This window comes from Pseudonaja textilis, chromosome 5 (genome assembly GCF_049901715.1).
Source record: "Pseudonaja textilis isolate UNSWEBS1 chromosome 5, rPseTex1.2, whole genome shotgun sequence".
Taxonomy (NCBI): Eukaryota; Metazoa; Chordata; class Lepidosauria; order Squamata; family Elapidae; genus Pseudonaja; species Pseudonaja textilis.
This window is the reverse complement of record NC_141994.1, coordinates 32,410,996-32,430,644: the sequence shown is the minus strand read 5'-3', so window position 1 is coordinate 32,430,644 and position 19,649 is coordinate 32,410,996. Positions and strand designations below refer to the sequence as shown.

The 19,649-nt window shown below is 34.5% G+C and overlaps 1 protein-coding gene across 10 annotated transcripts in view; it reads right to left on the bottom strand.

The window, feature by feature from the left end:
- Positions 1–12,322: 12,322 nt before the first annotated feature.
- Positions 12,323–19,649, bottom strand: part of CNOT2 (CCR4-NOT transcription complex subunit 2) — a 72,352-nt gene continuing 65,025 nt past the window's right edge. For all 10 annotated transcript variants that reach the window (XM_087934447.1, XM_087934450.1, XM_026699556.2 and 7 more), the window contains 5 exons: positions 19,405–19,466; positions 19,246–19,295; positions 17,912–18,012; positions 17,169–17,313; positions 12,323–13,465 (listed from right to left, as the gene is read on the bottom strand). In XM_087934447.1, coding sequence (XP_087790573.1) covers positions 13,379–13,465; positions 17,169–17,313; positions 17,912–18,012; positions 19,246–19,295; positions 19,405–19,466 — 445 coding nt within the window. In that variant the 3' untranslated portion in view covers positions 12,323–13,378. The remainder of the gene's footprint in view (positions 13,466–17,168; positions 17,314–17,911; positions 18,013–19,245; positions 19,296–19,404; positions 19,467–19,649) is intronic.

The window sequence follows — 19,649 nt, the reverse complement described above, 5'->3', positions numbered from 1 at the left end:
GCCATCAGAGGAGATGAATGGAAATTGTTTTCACAAGGAGCTAGACAAATTCCTGAAAGATTGGACTGTTAAAATCCCACCAGTCTTGGATTACAAAGTGTGGGTGGGCAATGGCTCAGATGTTAAAGAAGCTGAGTTTATCAGCTGGAGAGCTGACAGTTCAGGTTCCAGACCTGAGTTTACCAGCTAACCTAACAGTTCAAAAGCATGTAAAAGCAAGTACCGTGTTTCTCATAAAATAAGGCCGGGTCTTGTTTTGGTTTTTTTTTGAGCCCCCCCAAAACAGCTAGGACGTCTTTTCGGAGGGTGACTTAATTCTCCCCCCTTGTATCCTCGCCTAGAACATGCCCACTCCTAATGGGCGATCATGGTGGAGCGCGGAGAGTTCCCTACTCCCGTCAAGCACCTTTGCTGCAGACCCAAGACCGCTGCTGCTCCAAATGCACTCCAAACGGCAGTGGCTCTCCAAACATGGAAGCTGCAGCTCTAAACATGGTGGCAGTGCTCCAAACATGGAAGAGGCAGCTCCAAATGCAGCAGCTGTGCTCCAAGCGGTGGTGGTGCTCCAAACGGCGGCAGTGCTCCAAACACAGAAGCGGCAGCTCCAAACGCGGCGGCGGCATGGGCAGAAGGGAAAGCAACTGCGGCAGGTGCCGAAGGTCTTGGGTCTGCAGCAAAGGTGCTTGACAGGAGTAGGGAGCTCTCCACGCTCCACCATGATCACCCATTAGGAGCGGCTGGTGGTGAGGCATGGCTGTCCATGGGGTGCTCCTAACGGCAAGTCCCCCCTGCCCTTCCCCCCCATTTTGCATGTTTTAAAATAGGCCTAAATTTGGGGGGAGGAGCTTAATTTCATTTTATGCCAAGAAAACATGCTGGGTCTTCATATTGAGAGGGGGCGTATTGTTGGATAAACACAGTAGATTAATAGCACTTCAGAGGGTAATAGCATTCTGTGTGGTTTTGATGTATAGCCATGCTGGACACATGAGCACAGAAATTGTCTTCGGTCAAGTCTCGCTCCCTTGGCCAAGAAACAGATGAGCACCATGCCCTAGAATCAGATATTATAGATAATGAAACCTTTACCTTTACCTTGGACTACCAGCAACCTAGCTTGATACATTCCTAGATTCTACTCTTGGGCCTTGGTCTAATCCAAAAACACTGTCCTGAAGGGGAGGTAAGTTGAGAGTGTCCAACATAATGCCATGCAGTTATGGAAAAGACTATGTTCCTCATGTTTTCCTGTAATAGCAATAGCATGGTTAAAATTGGGGGAGACCTGAGCAGGATCTGCCTCCTATTGCCTTTCTCTTTATGCATTGTTGTTGTTTCCAATACTTTTTATCTTCTTTACTCACAATATTCATTCTTTTTTCATCACACATCTTCCTTTTATGCTGAGGCTGTAAAGAAAGAGTGACTTGATAAGAGAGGTATTGGGGAAAGGAATAGGAACAAAAAGCAACAGGCAGCTAGGAGGTCTCTGATTTTCTTCTTGACAACATCACTCTGATCATTGATAGCTACAGCCTACATTAAAAATTTGCAATCACTCCTCTCTCTCTCTCTCTTTCTCTCTCTCTCTCCTTTTTGCTTTCATGGGCAATGGTCCATCTGCAAAAGGAAAAAATTGCATTTGGTGGGCATTAATTGATAGATGACTTTTGAAATTATAAGCAAGAATTGCAAATCAGTTTCCTCCTACTTACTCTAACCCAGGGATGTCAAACTCATAGCGTCACGTCACAGTATCCTCATGTGATGTATCACAACTGTTTTCCCCTTTGCTTAACTGGGCATGGGCGTGGCCAGTGTGTGACGCATCTAGCCCCCGGGCCACAAGTTTGATCCCTCTGCTCTAACCTATAGAACAATCAAACAGCATCTATAGCAAATGCAGTAGTGGCAAAATTATAATACAGTGGTGTCATCATATATGGGACATATTTATGTATTTAGATATCACAGCTGGATATGACAACTTAAGTAAAACATTTGCTAAGTGAAATTGCAACTGGGCTTATCTTACTTTAGCTATCCTTTGCTTTACAAGCCTGTGAAGATTGTAAGTGTGTGTGTGTATGGGGCAGGGTGGGGGGAGAGGAAGAGAGAGAGTGGATAGCACAAACCAGACAGGAAATGATATCCTCCAGTGAGATAACAGGGTAAGTTTAACTTTGGGGGTGGGGGGAGAGAATTGAGTGGAATATGATAGCACTTTTAAGTACTTAGTGGAGTGCCACACAAAAAGTGAAAACTTCTGTCAGTTTAGAAGGCAGAATAATGGTCTTGAGTTGTAGGAAAGCAGATTCTGGTTAAATGTCAGAAAAAAACTTCTAAGGATAAGAATAGCTTGAACATGGGATCAGTTATCGAGCTAGTCAGTTTCCTTTTGCTTAATGTGTTCAAGCAGAAGCTGGATAGAAATATTTTGGGAATCCAATCCCGTACTGACCAGTGGAGTTAATTTGAACTGTCCCAGCTTAAATATTCTGTGAAATATTCTGCAGGAGTTCAACAACAGCAAGAGAGAAAAACTTAAGAATGATCAAGGGAGGAGTAGAGAGAAAGTGTCAGAATGTAGTCAGTGAAAATAATGATTTCAATGCACACATCGTTGTACTTTTTCACTGTTATAAAAAAAAATGCATAACAGTAAAATAAACTGCTTATATTAACTGTTGTTAAGTTTGATAAATGGTCAGATATTTACCTCAACTAAAATAGTCATTTATTTATATATTTATTAATATGAACCTCCTGCCAAACTGCAATTTCAAATGTGACAGGAATGCTATTAAATACATGATTGGCAATTAATGATTAATTAATGTAGTTGTAAATGAAATGAAAAAAACATTTTCCCTCCTGGAGCACACTCAGCATGCCACTCAAAGGTTATTCAAGTTCACAAGAAAAAATTGCATATTCCTATTCTAAATATTCAGTGATTCAATGATTGGTGAAAAATCATCCCGATAATATCAGACTTTAACTTTGGACTGCCATGTTTCTAATTCAGCACATTTAAATATTTAAAAGTACAACATTTAAAAAAAAACTAAGTAAAATATATTCCTTTGGTATGCATTCAGAAGACTCATTTAAAAAAAGGCCACTACAAGAGAATCCACAAGTTGCAAGATGTTAAACTTTTTACTTTAATTTACTTTTTAATCAAAGTGATTTAAACAATTCAAAGTTATTTTTAAGAATCGCTCAGCAATGCATCAATCAGTTACACTAAAGAGTTTTGATCTCAGTTGATAAATTTATTTTCTAAGACTATTCCCAGAAAAGTGCTTTACAGATAAATTGTATTAAGTCTTACTGCTAAATTAAGCTCAGTCCAAATATAGTTTGTATAGTGTACAATATTGATACTGGATGAGCACACATTAATGCTCAGAAATTGAAACTATACAAAAAATTAAGCATCCAAAATATGTGAATTGGAAAGAATTACAAATAAATATTTGATATTGCCATTTTTAATACTGGTATATTTTAAAATATGTATTTGTATTCATGCTTAAATACTTTGCTGAATGAATTACTTGTTTTGAAATTAAAACATTTTCCAGTGGTATTGTTGCCAAATAGTGACCTGAAATGTTATTTTTAATTTGCATTTTAACATCTACATTCTTGTTTTAAACCATTTTGAACCTACAAGAGTATTTTTATTTAAAAATGCTAAAAATGAAAGAAAAAAATGCTAAAAATGTATTTTAGCTTATTTAAAATATTATTTTTAAAACTGAGCCAATGATAAGGATGTTGAGTATTCACCATGTACAAAAATTTACAGTGGGCCCATTATGCAGTATTTATAAAAACTGCAGCAGCACATAGGTAAGAGCCTTGCAGTACTGCCATTGATTGGGTTTAAAGATTTGCATATTTTTTTAAAAAAATACAACCCCGTTTCCAAATTTAAGTGGGTCCATTCCAAATATACTAAGTCTATATTCAAGGCAATTTGCTTTGGTTGGTTAGAACTGTTTGAGTAGGGACGGTATTAGATGACATGTGAATCAATGGTAAATACAGCTAACTCTTTCTCGTGCTTTTATCCACAGTGGTGACTGTAAGTTTTGTCTTGGCCTGTCTGATTAAAGTGCTCACATGGAAATCAGATGATACCTCCATTAGGCATGAAGACCAGCTGGGCCAGTCACTGGGCCAGTCACTCTCTTAATCCAACCCTCCTCATGGAGTTTTTGTGGGGAAAATAGGAAAAGGAGTGTTAGGTATGCTCACATCCTTATGTATATATAAAATAGCAAGATAGAAATCTAACCCAAAAAATCATCCTATGTATTTATTGTGTTCTTTGTATAGGCATCTGCTATAACTGACTGGGTTAGGGAAAGAGAGCATGCCCTTACTTGACTAATAGGGGAGTGTTCTGCATTTCAAGAGGGTTTCAGGGATCCTGGTCTGAGATATGCTTTTATAATTATATAAAAGTGCCCATCATTTTACCTGTGAATGTTTTGTCCTTTTGATATTCCAGGGATGGTGCAGAAATGCAAGGTACCTAAAAACAATCCATGAAAAGAAGTGTTATGGCTGTTTCTTATTTTATTTGGCCCCTTAGTATTGATACAATGTTCACACCATCCAAATCCATGTCTTCAATCTTCAACACAAAAGGAAAAAGTAATATAGCTACGGTGTATAACTACACTTGATATGCAGGTGGTTGTCTTCCTGGAGTCTTCTCAATCTTCTGTTTGATCATTGGTCCTTGTTTACTTCTAACAGGTAGCAAATCATCACCTAACTGGTCTTTAAAAGTAGAGATATATAGCAATGAATCTGGAATGTACAGACTGAGCTATGTATTTTATATACTTCAATGTCATCTCATTGGGATTTAGGACAGCTGTGAGGGGGTGACTGAATCTCTCTGAACTCAAATAAATGAACTTTGGTAATATCATAATATGGCAACAACAAAGGGAGACTTACAAATAAATTCTCTTACCATTTAGACAATATAACTATGGAAAGCTGTGTAATAATGCAGAGCATTACTAAAATACTTTACTGAGTCCCACTGAATTCAGTAAGTTACCTAGAAAGTTCCTCCAGATTTAAATGAATAAGTTTCTATAGCAGAAAAGTACCAAAAGGAAATTGAGTTGACCCAAAGAATATTATAAATGCAAAGGTCTAAGTATGTGCCTTTAAGTCAGTGATGAAGCCTAGTAACTGCCTGGACAAGCCCTGGAGTTTCTTTGGCAAAAATGCAGAAGTGGTTTGTCCTTGCCTGCTTTCCACAGCTAAAATAGAGTGACTGATCCAAAGTCACCCACTGGCTCCATTCCTAAGGCAGGACTAGAACTCATGGTCTGTAAGTTTCTGCTCTGAAGACTTAGCCATTACACCAAACTAGCTCTTAAATACAAATAATATATACAAAATTATGCAAGCAGAAATTTTCTTTTTTTTTTAAGTAAAATTTTATTAATTTTCCCAAGCAGAAATTTTCAAAGGGCTCCCTCTTCCATTTTCCCTGAAATCCCCAGTATCTGCCATTTTTGAATTGAATAGGCCTGTTGGTTAGCTAACATGTTGGTATGTCTTCCATACATTCCTATGAAGAACATGAGTGTGAATATCCTGTTTTAAGAAACATGTTATTTAGATCAACTCAGCAAGTTGTAAAGATTTTATATTATGGAACAACCATTTTAAGTTTGCCAATCACATAACACTGTAAGTTATATTAAAAACTTCTAGTTTTTGTTGGTTTTATTGTGACCAGTTAAAAATGTTCTGCTTTGAGGAATATTTAAAATCAGTTTTAGAATGACACCCTTCCTGAAAATACTGATTCTGTATCTGTCTTATGACATCCCTGAGTGGAGTCCAGAGAAATGAAATATATTTAAATCCTACATAAATCAATGAGATAAGTCAACTACCAATTGACCAGAAACAATTTAGAATTAGACTGTTTCCATCAACTACAGCAATTCTTAATATGTTCTACCCAAAAGGCAACATTACAAGTAGTCTTCAACTTATGGCTGGTTTATAATAACTGTTCAAAATCATGACAGACTTTTAACAAGCTAATTTTGACTCATCCTAAACTTAGGATGCCCAGAGTCACATGATCATATTTCAAATACTTGCAACCAGTTAGGATTTATGACTGGTTGCAATGTTCCACAGTCACATGACTCTGTGTTTTTTTGGAAGGGGGGGCATTTTTCCAGCAGAAAACAGAAGACACTCATCTACTGAAAAGGCTGAATTAAAGATCAGATGGTTCACTTAAGAATCCTGTAATTCGCATAACAACCATCGTGTTTTGTTTTACCACCATAAAAATGATCAAAAAAATCAAGTCCACTCATGTGGTATCTCGACTTATGACCAAAATTCTGGGCTCTATTGTTGAGGAGAACCTGTATTAACTCCTGTATAAAATATTTAGTTTCCCATTATCTCAGTTATACTTGCTTTGTGAATCACAGCAATTAGTTGTTTTACTGCAATAAACCTCTATGAGATTTACCATATACATTATTGAGGTTTTGAATATAATAAGAGAAAATCTTCTGTTTGAAAAAAATGATAAATCAATAAGGTTTGATATTGTTCAAGTAATTTTATTCAAAATTGGTTCTCAAAAGTGCTGTTTTGGTTCAAACGTTTTTTAAGAAAAATAAATACTGAAATACAGTATTTTGCATTGCCTCATGAGTACTTTAAGAATCCAGAGAATATAGTTCTCTCAAATAGCTTTAGTTCCTAAGTGACATTGTTTATGAGGGAGTATTTTCAGAACATTGTTTATTGCATACAGCCTCTTCATTTATATTATAAATGACATTGAAACATGAAGATCTTATTCTATAGCTCTTAAGTGCAAAAGACAGGTGTGTTTCCATTGATAAAACATGTTTAGTGTAGAACAGGGGTGTCAAACTCAATTTCATTGAGGGCCGCATCAGGATTGAGTTTGACCTTGAAGGGGAAGGGAGGACATGGCCAGGGTGGTCATGGCCAGCTTGATGTCACTTGTATCAGGAGCGCTTGTGGCAGCCCGAGTACTCTGCCAGTGAAAATGGGTTCCTGAGCAGCCTCCTGCAACCCTCTGCCAGAAAAAACAGCACTCGGGGGGGAGCATGTGGCCCTTGCGAGCTCTATTTTCAACTAGGATGGCCTCCTGCAATCCTTTGCCAGCAAAAACAGAGCTGGGAGGGGGAAGCACGTGGCCCTTGCGAGCTCTATTTTCGACAAGGATGGCCTCCTGTAACCCTCTGCCAATGAAAACGGAGCCTGCGGCCCACCCAACCTCCATTTTTGCAGGCAGAGACACTGCAGGCCAGTTCTTTCATTTCCAGGGCGACCCCGCAGGCCAGATCTAAGCACCCTGCAGGCCAGAACCAGGCAGAGCATAATAGTCTAACAGCTGATTTCTTACCAAGCCTTTGGGTAAGATGTATATTCTTCTACTGTCGTTCCTATAACTGATATAACTATAATTTGGAGAACTGCCTTGTCCAGCTCTTGGTAGTTTTACTCTCTATCAAATCCTTTTAAACCCAACCATTTTATGAACATTATTCCATTTTATGGTAATGAAGAATACCTTGTTTCCTGAATTTATTTTAATCATTTTAATTTCCACCCTGAGCAAAATAAATATGGCCTATCTCTAGTTTACATATTCCCTTCAGGAAAAGCATATGTAAAATGTTAACTGCTGCAATTACTACATCATCCTTAAGCCTCTTTTTAACTTCTTTTTTATTTAACAGCCCACCTATTTTCCTGAAATTAAAAGTTTTGAAGTTCTCATTGCTTCCCTCTTTTTTGGCCGTATGCTTCTTGTTTTTCATTCCACTGTGACACCTCACACTATTCCATCAATGCTCTTTGTTCTCCTTGTTAGAACTGGTTTTCTTGGGAAGGGCTTAATATTTATAACCGCTTTTAAGAATTGGGAGCTAAGCCTCTTACAAACTTAACATCCTTTCTTACACTGTATTGTGGTTTTCAGTATTTTCCAGGTACTCTGGAAAAAAACGGCCCTTTTTCATTATTTTCTGACATAAAATGTGACTATGTTGAACTCTGCTAGCATTTTTCTCTTGAAAATAAGCTAAAATGTTAATAGCGTTATGCAGTTGCGATTCTACAATTTTTACATCTTACATTAGATGATAGATAATTCATCCCTAGATCTAATGTATATTTGTCACTGGATATTACCAATTGTAGATGTTATACTCTCCTTTATAAAGAGAAACAAAGCTGCCAGTGTGCTCTTCTCTGTCCCAGAATGAGGCAACTCATCACAACCAACTCACTGTGACTTACTTTGCCATGGCCAACTTGTTGCAGGACAATCAACCTTTCAGTTTTATTTGAAATCTTTTAAAAATATTTTAATTTTTGCCATTCATATTTCATTCTGTTCCTCCTTTTGCATCCTTACTTTAATGATTCTATTCCACCATTTCTTTGATAATGTAACTCTTGTCCTGCAGCGAGCTGGTAGCAGCGAGTTGCCCTAGACCCTCTATGATGGAAGCAGAGTAGAAAACACTAAGATCAATACTAAATTGATAATGGAGATCATACAGTGCAGTAATTTGGTGTAGCAATTATCTCTAACCACCGTTTGCAGGGCTGCTACTATCAGGATAAAATGAGGGAACACTTAGAAGAATCAATCTCTAGCCAATGAAATGCAAGATATAATGTATAAATATGGCATTAACTTATATTTTTCAAAGAACAGGAGCAGATTAAGTAAGCACAGATTGAAATAAAGGACCATACATACAAAACCAGGAGACCCAAATGTTTTATCTGTCCCAACATGTGTTAACCTATCCAAAATACCATTAAAAAACAAAAACAAAACTCTTATAAAGACAACAATCTAGAACAAGCGGCAAGCGCACTTCCTATTTTGACTCAAATATAATTTCAGACCTTAGGCATAATCAAAAACTACAATCTGGGAGGTATGCCCCCACAAACTCAAATGGAACTGATTTATGCAGACCTTCAAAATCAGTCCTATTAAAATCAAGGATCTAATAAACCCAGTTAGTTTAAATGGCCTTAAAGCCTACGTTTAGACTGTTTCTGAACACTACACCATCACCAACAAGCAATCTATCGAAGGATCAAACTATAGGCTAATTGTGTTTATAATTTCCAGATTCAGCCCAAATTGAGAAGGAAGAATTAACCTTTTTCCCTTGGTATTTTGATTTTCAAAATATTAAGTCTTTCCCATAAATACTGAAAGAGGGGGAAAATGTGTTATCTGAACCAAGTATTTTCATTAGATATAGGTTCTGGGTCTGACTTCCAAACACTGGGCTGGACTCCTCTACATTAATTAAAAATATAGGAAGGCACATGAATACTTCTCAAAACATAAACACAAACATACTTTTTAAAATCTTCAAATTATTATCTCTATTAGAAAGCACTGTAGACTAAAATATACAATTTAAAGAGGCTATGTGAATATCTTAGCAATTCTATCCTGAATATATGCCAACTAAAGTATCTCTGGAAAAAGGTGTTAAGAAAAACCAGCTTGCAAAATACTCTGTAATTCTTTTAAACAGTAGAGATAAATGACATCCACCCCTCTATGCTACATAAGTATGAGGATAATAAAAAAGAGATTGCAAGGATGGAGAGCAATATTTTTTTAAAAAACAACTACAGGATTTCTTCAGAAGCCATGGAATTAAAATACACTCCCCTGGACAGTGTCACTGGCAAACTAGTATATATAATGACTCCTCTGCATCAGATTTAATGTCACATTAAAAATAGACTACATGTAAATTTCCTACTGAAAAATGTTTTTATCTGTATTTTTCAAAAATTGTTTATGTACAGAATGAAATAAAAACATAAGGGGATATTAGAATGAACTGGAAATAAAATTAGTTTACTATTCTGAGAATATATATTTTAGAAAACTTATTTAGGGTATTTCAACTTAAGTGAAATTATATTAAACAGTAATATTAACCATCATACCACTACTCACTTGGATTACTACAATGCAGCCTTTACGGGGATGACAGAAGACTGCTCAGAAATTGCAACTGTTATAAAATGTATCAGGTCCTAGATTAAATCAATTGTATTCTTACAACATCCATTTTATGGTCATCACAATGTTTACCAATGTATTTCCTGTTGCTATTCAAAGTGATGGTTTTAACATATAAGCATTGCAGCAAGGGAGAACCATTTTCTTCACACAGAAGCAGCATAACTTACCCTTTGCACACATTCTTTCACCATCTTTTAATGACGCTTCAAATACACGAAGGGGCAAGACTGCAGGTAACATTTTTTGCTTAGAACTCTCATGTTCCGGTCTTCTTCTGGAAATTAGGCTGATGCCTTCTTTGGCAGCTTTCTGGAAGCTATTAAAGACTAAACCTGTTCCAGAGTGGCTTTGGGTAATGAATTGCAACCTCTGTGCCTAAAGTATTATGATATATTTGTGTTTTATTTAGATACCAGGTTTTTACTATGTTTTATGTTTTATGATGTAAGCTGTCTTAAGTTGCTTTTTCAGTCCAGGGGATACAAATGCAATACATTATTAAAGAAATATTAACTCGTATAAAGTTAAGGAACCATGGAAATCACTATATAATTATTACATATTTGCTGTAGGATGCAGTTTTGGTATAGCCTATTGATGCTATTAGAGCTATTCAATAATAAATAGATTGTAAACACTCTCTTACTTCAGTAAAAAGGATTAGTTTAATTAATATGGCTTTATCAAATGCTTCCAGTTTTAATTGTATTTTTCATGCAAAAACCTACTATTTTTGAAATTTTCATAAAAGATTGCTGGAACAGCTCAGTAAATACTATTTTTCTCATACATACATATTATTCACAAAATATGAAATTCAATGTTAAGTAGATCGCATGTAATAAGTTGCATGGTTGTTTGGTAAATCACTACTGTCAATTCTTGATTCCATATTAATGACAATCTAGGTAGAATTTCTTTAATTGACAGCATGTAATGCTTTATTTTGTTAGCATTAACATATGATGGATCCTGTTTTTGTTTTATTTAACCAAAAGGTTTGTAAATGTACAATATTGCAAATTAGACCACAATAAAGTGCATCTAAAGTTGTATTTTTTAAAAACCCATGGCCTTTTGAAACAGCAACATTCTTAATTAAGACACATTGCTTACTTGGACATGAACTTGTCCTGCAATCATCCCGTAACTTTAATTTTAAATAGCACTTGACTACATGAATTAAGCACACAATGGAGAAATCAATTTAAGAGATCACAGCTGTATTAATAGAATTTTTATGACTTATGTTTCTAGGTCAAGGTTGTAAATATTATGAAATTGTGAATATTTTCAGTTATTCTTTTTGAAAAGCTTGTAAATAGTAAAATGTATTTAAATAATGGAGCAACGAATATTCGCATGGTATATGTTATCAGAAATAACTGCTCAGACTAAGGAAGTGCTTTGTGTTAAATAATAAAATGACAGTTGTCTTTTTTATATTTTTATGTCTGCCAGTTAACCCAAAATACATATAAAATGTAGAATTTTATTTGCTGTACACCTGATATAGAAATATAATACTAGCAGCTGATTTCCCAAAGTTTTTTTTTTAAAAAAGCCAACAATTTTCTTTTACACTACATAGAAAAAAAAATAAAATTAAAACATTTCACTGACATTATTCTGCTGTATTTTCTTACTTTGGTAATTTCAGATAAATTGCACCAACTTTTAAGATCTGATTGCAATATAATAGCTGAGTTAAATTTGCAACAGTAAAGGGTTATACACTTTCTTCTACTCACAGTCTAAATAATATAGTTACAGTGCCTTTCACAAATAGAATGTGTTCACGTTGGTTTGGTTTTGAACCTCCAGGAAAAAAAAATCAAGCATCAAATGAAATGTTTCTCTCCTCTCAAAAGTTTAAAACATACTGACACAAAGTTATTTCAATGTGAATTTTTGGACCACCTTCCTTGATTGCCCAGCTAATCCATCCCAACTGCTTAACATACATTATTTTATTATGCTAATCTGTTTGGACATGACAACATGTTTAATCAAGCATTTAGGCTACAGTGGAAACGTATGTAACTCTTATTCATGAAATGTCTGCAGCAAAACTATTCTTCATATTAAGTGCCACAATCATTCTTATAGCTTTGCATTTTTAATACTTCAACTTTTTATATATTTTCATTGTTGAAGAAATGATATCACAATTTCAAATCAAAGTCAACACTGCAGTGAGGAGAGCTTTTCTACTTTATTACAAAGAGAAGAAGCCTTTATGTGGTCAGAAAATACAAGATTGATCTTTTTTTTTTTCTCTTCCTATGAAACGCTGCTTTTCAAACAGCCAGTGTGAATTGTCTCAGTTCACTTCGTTAAGTCCCATCACATTCACTTGGGTATGGATGTCCTTGGCTGCTGAAATCTGGCCCTTTAGTGCACAGGGCGGCATAGATGTCCCCTGACCAGCAGTTCCAGAATGTCCCGTTTTCATATATTGCATCCATGCACACCTCCTAAAAATGAGGTACAGCAGGGCAAACATTTTCCAAAATAGATGTCATATATATAATATATACACATTCGTACATACATACCTTTATTCATGTGATGTCCAAAAATTTAAAAAAAATGTACACATTTATTACAAAATCGTAACAAAGACTGGACAGTGTTTTGCTCATTCTGGAAAGATGAAGCTCAGTTAACACACAACTTTGGAAATGAACCATAAGTTGTGGCAATATCTTTCTTCTAAACAGATATTCTTGCATTAAGTTGGCGAAAACTGCCTTTTCAGAAACTGAAGGGGAAGTAAAATGAAGGAAGCAGACCTTGCTCATCTTTCCAAATGAAATACGAGAAGGATCTTCACATAAAAATGCACAAACATTTTTTTTTATTACCAAGAGTGCTACAATGAACAATGCAAATTTTATTGTCTATTTTGTTTCTTTTTTCCTTTTTTTTACATTTTGGAAACTAAGTAGTAAACTTTTGTCAGTGTACTTGCTTGTCTTTACAGACCCAAGCTTGTCTGCTGGCAAAAAAATAAAAATAATATAAAAAAAAAATCCGACCCTGCTCAAACTAAAGGAAAACGAATTATAAATTTAGTTGTTGGGCAGCACATAATTAGTAAGGCAGGACTTCAAATGGTGACCCTTTTGCATGAACCAATTGCCAGATCCTCAAAAGGAATTAAAACCGGGATGCCTGAGCCACTTCAGTTTTGCAGTTATGTTGAGTATTGTGCTGAGACAGCCATACCCCAAGACAAGAGGGAAGTCTTCAGAAGGCTTGCTGAGCAGGGTTGTAGTTGAAAGTGGATGGCAGATGAGGCCGTTCTTCTAGTTTATCATATTCCAGATGGAACTCCTACAAACCCAAATAATGATAATTATTCTACTATCAGCTAACAGGTCATTAGAATTAATGGTTCGTTATTAGTGCACATTTAACCTAAAGAAAGCATTGTTTCTTTCAAATAAACAAACATTCCCTTAGGACAGCCTTTTAGAAACTAAATTTAATGTTTAAAAAGTCACTATTTCCCTAAGTTTGCAATATGTCTTACATTTACTTTATACCAACAAACATGAGATCTAACTGCAGCTAGATTTAAAAATGAAGAATTCAAAATAGAGATTTGTGTTAATATTATAAAAATACAATTATGTGAGAATGCATTTGATTCCTGTCAGATTTTCTGAATTTCTGCATATTTTTGTCAATGACTGTTATGAGCACTTAATGTGGGACTTATAAAGACAAAATGTTTGGAGCTTATTTCAAAATTAGATAATCCAATATGATTTGTATGAAAAGTAATCACATCTTTATATTAACTAATTGGTTACACCATCTTTAGCTGTAAATATAAACAGCCAATTGCTTCCTGAAATTGGTGATCAGTCTCTCACATCACTATGTCCTATTGGCCTGGTTTTTATTTTTTATTTTATAGAGAAATATCTTAAATCAGTGACATGAGAAAATTCTAACATGAACTCCTGTTTCAGACCATGTCACTGCATTTCTATGAGGCTGAGGACTGGATTTTGACTTCACCATTCCAAACCACTGAATTTATTCTCTATTCCATTGCATTGTAGCCTTGCTTATTTATTAGGGATCACTGTCTTCTTACATGACCCAACTAACCTTCAGCTAGTGCACAGAATTCTTTGTGGAATTTTCCACAAATTTAAACTTACAATAAATTCTTCAACTTCTGAGGCAGTAAAATATATTCAAACAATGCAAGTCAACTTTCATACTTGACAATTGTGATATTTTTTATTATAGAATATAATATTTCATTTCTGCAAACTGTAACTATATTGACCAAACCAAGAAGGCAATTATTTTTCACATCTGAAATGCATATTGGATTATTTTATTTATGAAATAACTAAAATCAGCAACAAACAACCTTTACTTATCAATATATCCCCCGTGAAGCTTGGATAATATTTAGAAGATATGCAACCATTTATAAAATCCAAGATGGATGAATATTTTCTCACATAATTGTATTTATAGCTCCAATCATTTAAAAACTACTTGAAAAAAAACCAATAAAAATATTAATTGCTAGAAATTAGACAGAAGATGGTACTCTCTAAATGTAAACTTTTCTCTCTTCATTTCGGTATCCGAGATGAATCTCAATAGAAGATAATATATGTAGCTTAGAGTTGCTGAAGGCAGACGGCTCTGGTAAGAGATTTATTTTTAAAAAAATCTCAGGTTCAAGAAAAAGAATGCCTCCCTATCTTCAGTGACCCTTGTGATAGATCAGTCAATAAGAATGGTAGATATTCTGCAAGTAACTATTTATAGTATTGTTTTTACACAATCGTTATGCAAACAAAATCAATCTCCATCTTTTCCCCCTAAAAGTATTGTAAAACATTTATCTTAAGTCATACATGAAGAAGCAGAGAAAGATACAAATTGAATGATAATTAAGTAAAATGGTTTTCACTACTAAGTTGTTTCAAGAATATTACTAGCTTTTTTCCCATTGACAATATAATATTTCTATTACTTACACACAATAAGGACAATTTATTCATTTTATTAGCACAACTTATATGCCTTTATATTTCCAGAAACCGAATGGCATACTGTAGTAAGTAATAAGATTAAAAACAGAATTAAATTAATACAATCACAATAATTCAATCCAATGGACCATTATTTGGGGGTAGCCTGATTTATTAATTTCCAAATTGTTTTTAAAGAGCCATGTTTTTACAATTCTTCAAAAATGTAGTAAGAATGCAGTGGACCAATATCCCTCAGAAGGGAGGAGGCCTTCATCAAGAATCCAAATTCCCTGAAGGTGTCATTCCTTTTCTCCCAGATATTGCCAGAATAGCAAATTCAGAGATATCCTAGGCCCTAAGCAATATAAGGCTTTGTGACAATTAAGCATATTAACTTTCATCCAGAAAGTAACTGATAGCAACACAGCTCTCACAATACTGATGTGGCATGGGCACTCATAACTACTTAGTACAAATAGTTTTCAAGGTAGCTATATCTACAGTAAATTGCAACAATCCAGATGGTCACAAAGTGGCTACAAGAAATACCAACTGAGGAGGGACTACAATCAATACACAAGATGAAATTGTGCAATGTTTCTCTTAGCCCTAAAATCCACCTGCTGTTCAATAAGATTACTAGAAGCTATGACTCCAAAAGGACCCTAACTTGCAAGCCAGTTCTATCAAAGACATTCCAGAGTAAAAGATGAACTATTTCTATAATCAGCAATAACCACCCTTTGTAGGTCCTAGCCTATTTAGTCCTAACCTATTTTTCCTCCTATTTTTCCCCTAAAAATCCTCAAGCATTGGGTCTGAGTCCTTAGTTACTACATCTCTTGCCTGACTAAGGGGGAGACCCATAATGGCATATTATCAATATGCTGCTTATATATCACTCTATGCCAGCAGATGAGTTCTTCTAGTAGTTTAACGTAGATGTTATGTTGCAGGAAAGCAAGGACCAAATAATAAATTAAAAATGGCTGAAAAGTGACCTCCCTTCACTCATCATCACTAACTGGAATTGGCTACTTAGGAAGGAGGATACCCAGTGAAAGGCATGATAAATGATACCGAAAGCTGCTAAAAGGCCCATCAAGACAAATCAAACCCCTCTATCCTTATCCCATCAAAGGCCATCAATGAGAGTAAATATGGTTTCAGTCTCACATGGCAGACTGGTTTGAATCCTGTTTCTGATTCTGAATCCTGATATTGACTGAAAGAATTCTGATTGAAATCAGTTGATTTGATCTAGCCAGGTTCTTTGTAACCATGATTCAACCACTTCTAATAAATGTCCCTAAAAAGAGAAGTGTCTGAGAATGGCTAATTGCTAATTTGAGCAATGGTTTCTTGAGATGTATCCCCTTTTTCAAGTGGGAGGCATCACTTCTTCACTCAGGGATGCATTTCTCCAGCATCTTCTCATTTTCCTACACTTTAATAGATACAGCAAGAAATTAATCTATAGGTACGAGCTAATAGCACAAAGGATCCTGTTTACTTCTTCAGGGCTCACAGATGTAAATCAATCCCTGATAACTTCACAACACAAAGCTTATATTACCTCAGCTGAGTCTGCTCATCCAGTTATCTGTTTAATTAAAAAAAGCAAATTGAAAACAAAAAAATAAGCTTCATTTAGTAAGGAGTCAGGATATGTTGCTGACCCATAGAAATAAAAGATCAGTGACAATTGAAATAAAAACACAATATATGGAAACTGACCCAATAATAAATTTAAAATATTTTTCTTCCACCATATATACACCTTAATTCACCTGGTACATTTTTTTAGAACTGTAGCCGCAGACAGCGTTGCATTTTAAACTAGTACTAGTCAGCATGTCTCAGTAAATAGAGAAGCCCGCTGAATAGCAGTAATTTCTTGCAAATATCTGTAATGTGTTTTCTAAACTCCAAGCATGTTTACTAATCCAAAAGATTCCATACTCCCAAATAAGAATCTGTGATGAAATAGAGAACATGAATTTTAAAGATTTATCTTAAAAAAATACCTTCGCTACTTTTCTCCAGTTAAGACAGTCAAAGAAATAATAGGTTCCTCTCTCATATGTATTGGTTTTCATTGTTGGCTCCATGCCTGGTGCTCTGGTAATCCATACCCTCTCTTCTTTGTGGTATCTCCAGTCTCGGTTAAATCTTTCATCGTCGAATCAGGAAAAAGAAGATTCAATTAGATGGACTGATTTAAATTTCTTAAAAAGTAAAATTAGAATTATCAAAATACCTTTATCTATACAACTACATTAAGTATGTTCTATGTGAAACAATAACATATAAAAATTATACTATAACTTTCCTTGCAGCACTTAACCTAAATAAAATGGTAGGTTAACTGAAGGAAATATTTAAATATTTAAAGTGGAGTTGCTAGCCTTACAGTATATGAGAGTTTTATAGAAAAAAGAAACACTTATCAAAACTGACCATAGTGGAGTCCACTGAATAGCAGTCATTTTTTGTGAGTATCCATAATGTGTTTTCTAAACTCCAGGCATGTTTACTAATCTAATCTAAAAGATTCCATACGCCTGACATAAGAGTTCTGCACCATGTAAAGCATGAAAGAAGAAAGTCTACAAGTGGAAGGGTGTTTTTTTAATTGCATAGTCTTTGCTTGAACTTCCCATTCACATGGCAGACTACAGTAATTGGTTTTTTTAAAAGAAAAGCTATTCAAAATTTTAAAAAACATCTAAATATCTTTTATGACAAAATTCATTAAAATGTGACATACAGCTCTACTGCTGCTAATAGTTGTAATACATCTCCTCCATTCATATAATAGAGATAAAAGAGTAGATCTTCCCCGTAGCGACCAAGCTTTATTGCAGCCAACTGTAAAGGAAAAAAAGACTTTCAAAATCCAATTTAAGTTTTCCTTATGTATATTACTAAGATATGATTAAAAAATAAAAGATCTTAGAAATGAACTTATTCTTTGATATTACACATATACATCCATGTAGTTGGTAAGAGATAGAAAGGCTGCCAGAACTTCTAATTGGCTTCCCTAAATTTCCCAAATCTTTATTCTGGTACCTATATCCAATAAGAATGGTAAAACACACCAAGGAAACTCGGTCATTAGCATTAAACCTAAACCTATTTCTCAATAAACCAGAATCATGACCACCCACATAATTTAAAATTCTTGATAGTTAGGAGAGATTGAAACCAAACCTCTTAGGACTGATCTGACAGACAAACCAGTGGTAAAGACTTTCCAGTCTCTTTGACTATTCTTCTGTCACGCATTGCTAAGTAGAGATGACTAGCAACATCCATACTTGTATTATATTTGAACAGGATCTAAGACAACATTGATTATGAACCATTGTCCAAGTATATATTTTTCTTTACTGCAATAATAGAGTATGAAGTATCCTACTATAATTTACCTATTTAGGAGAATTGAATGAAGAATTAGAATTTTTTTTTACTTTAGAACTAGCTTTCTATCATATCCTTATAATTCTGTATTCCGCCTGTAGGTAATTATAATTCTGTCCTTTGATAAAATAAATCTTCTGCAAATGTAATTGTTTTGAATATTCCATTAGATTGCCATTTTTTTATATATACGCACATTCCGAAAACACAATAACACTTTTTCAGTGGAAATAGCAAAACTGTACAATATATAGATTGATTATACTATTAAAGTAGAATTTATTATGTTAATAAAAATGTCTATTCTCCCAAAATATAAACTAAGAGCAAATGAAGTGATTTTATTTAATAAAACATTTTAAAAATATAAAACTATTAAGATCCTTATATTTAAAAAAACTTCTCTAAAGTATAGAATAAATGCATACTATAATAAGAAAATGTGTTTCAGTAGGAATAATATTTAGCAATTATATATAGATTTTTCTTTAGCATTGGAAACATTTTACAATATTCATCTGAAAAATAGCTCATTAAATTAATAGTACTGTAGAATGATACTTTATTCAGGCCATTTGATATTAATACCACTATATTTACAGATTGTAAAAAACATAATTGCCTGAGTTTTTTTTATTCTACTTTATTCTGTTATAAGGGACCATAAAGTATACTCACCTTATCCCTAATGTGAATATTTGTTAAGTATTCAGAAGGAACATGGAAGTCTGAATAAGGGAATGAGATGTGATTTAATTCTTAATCCATGATACTAATTTTCAAGAATATTAAGAGTATATTAAGTTAAAAATACATGTATTAATTGATCAACCTTACCTATGTCTTGAGGTCGACAGGGTGAAGAAGCCCAAGGTGATGCAAATTTGGGGTAAAGATTTCTGTACAGAAAAAAAGATACTTAATTGCTAAAGATTATTCCTTCTCAAAATGCTGTGACTTCGAATACAAAAACAGACTATCTGTTGCACACTATCTAGCTTAAATAGATTATCTGGATCTACATTAATATGAACAATTATATAATACAATAACACGAAACTCTGATTAGAAATAGTGAGAAA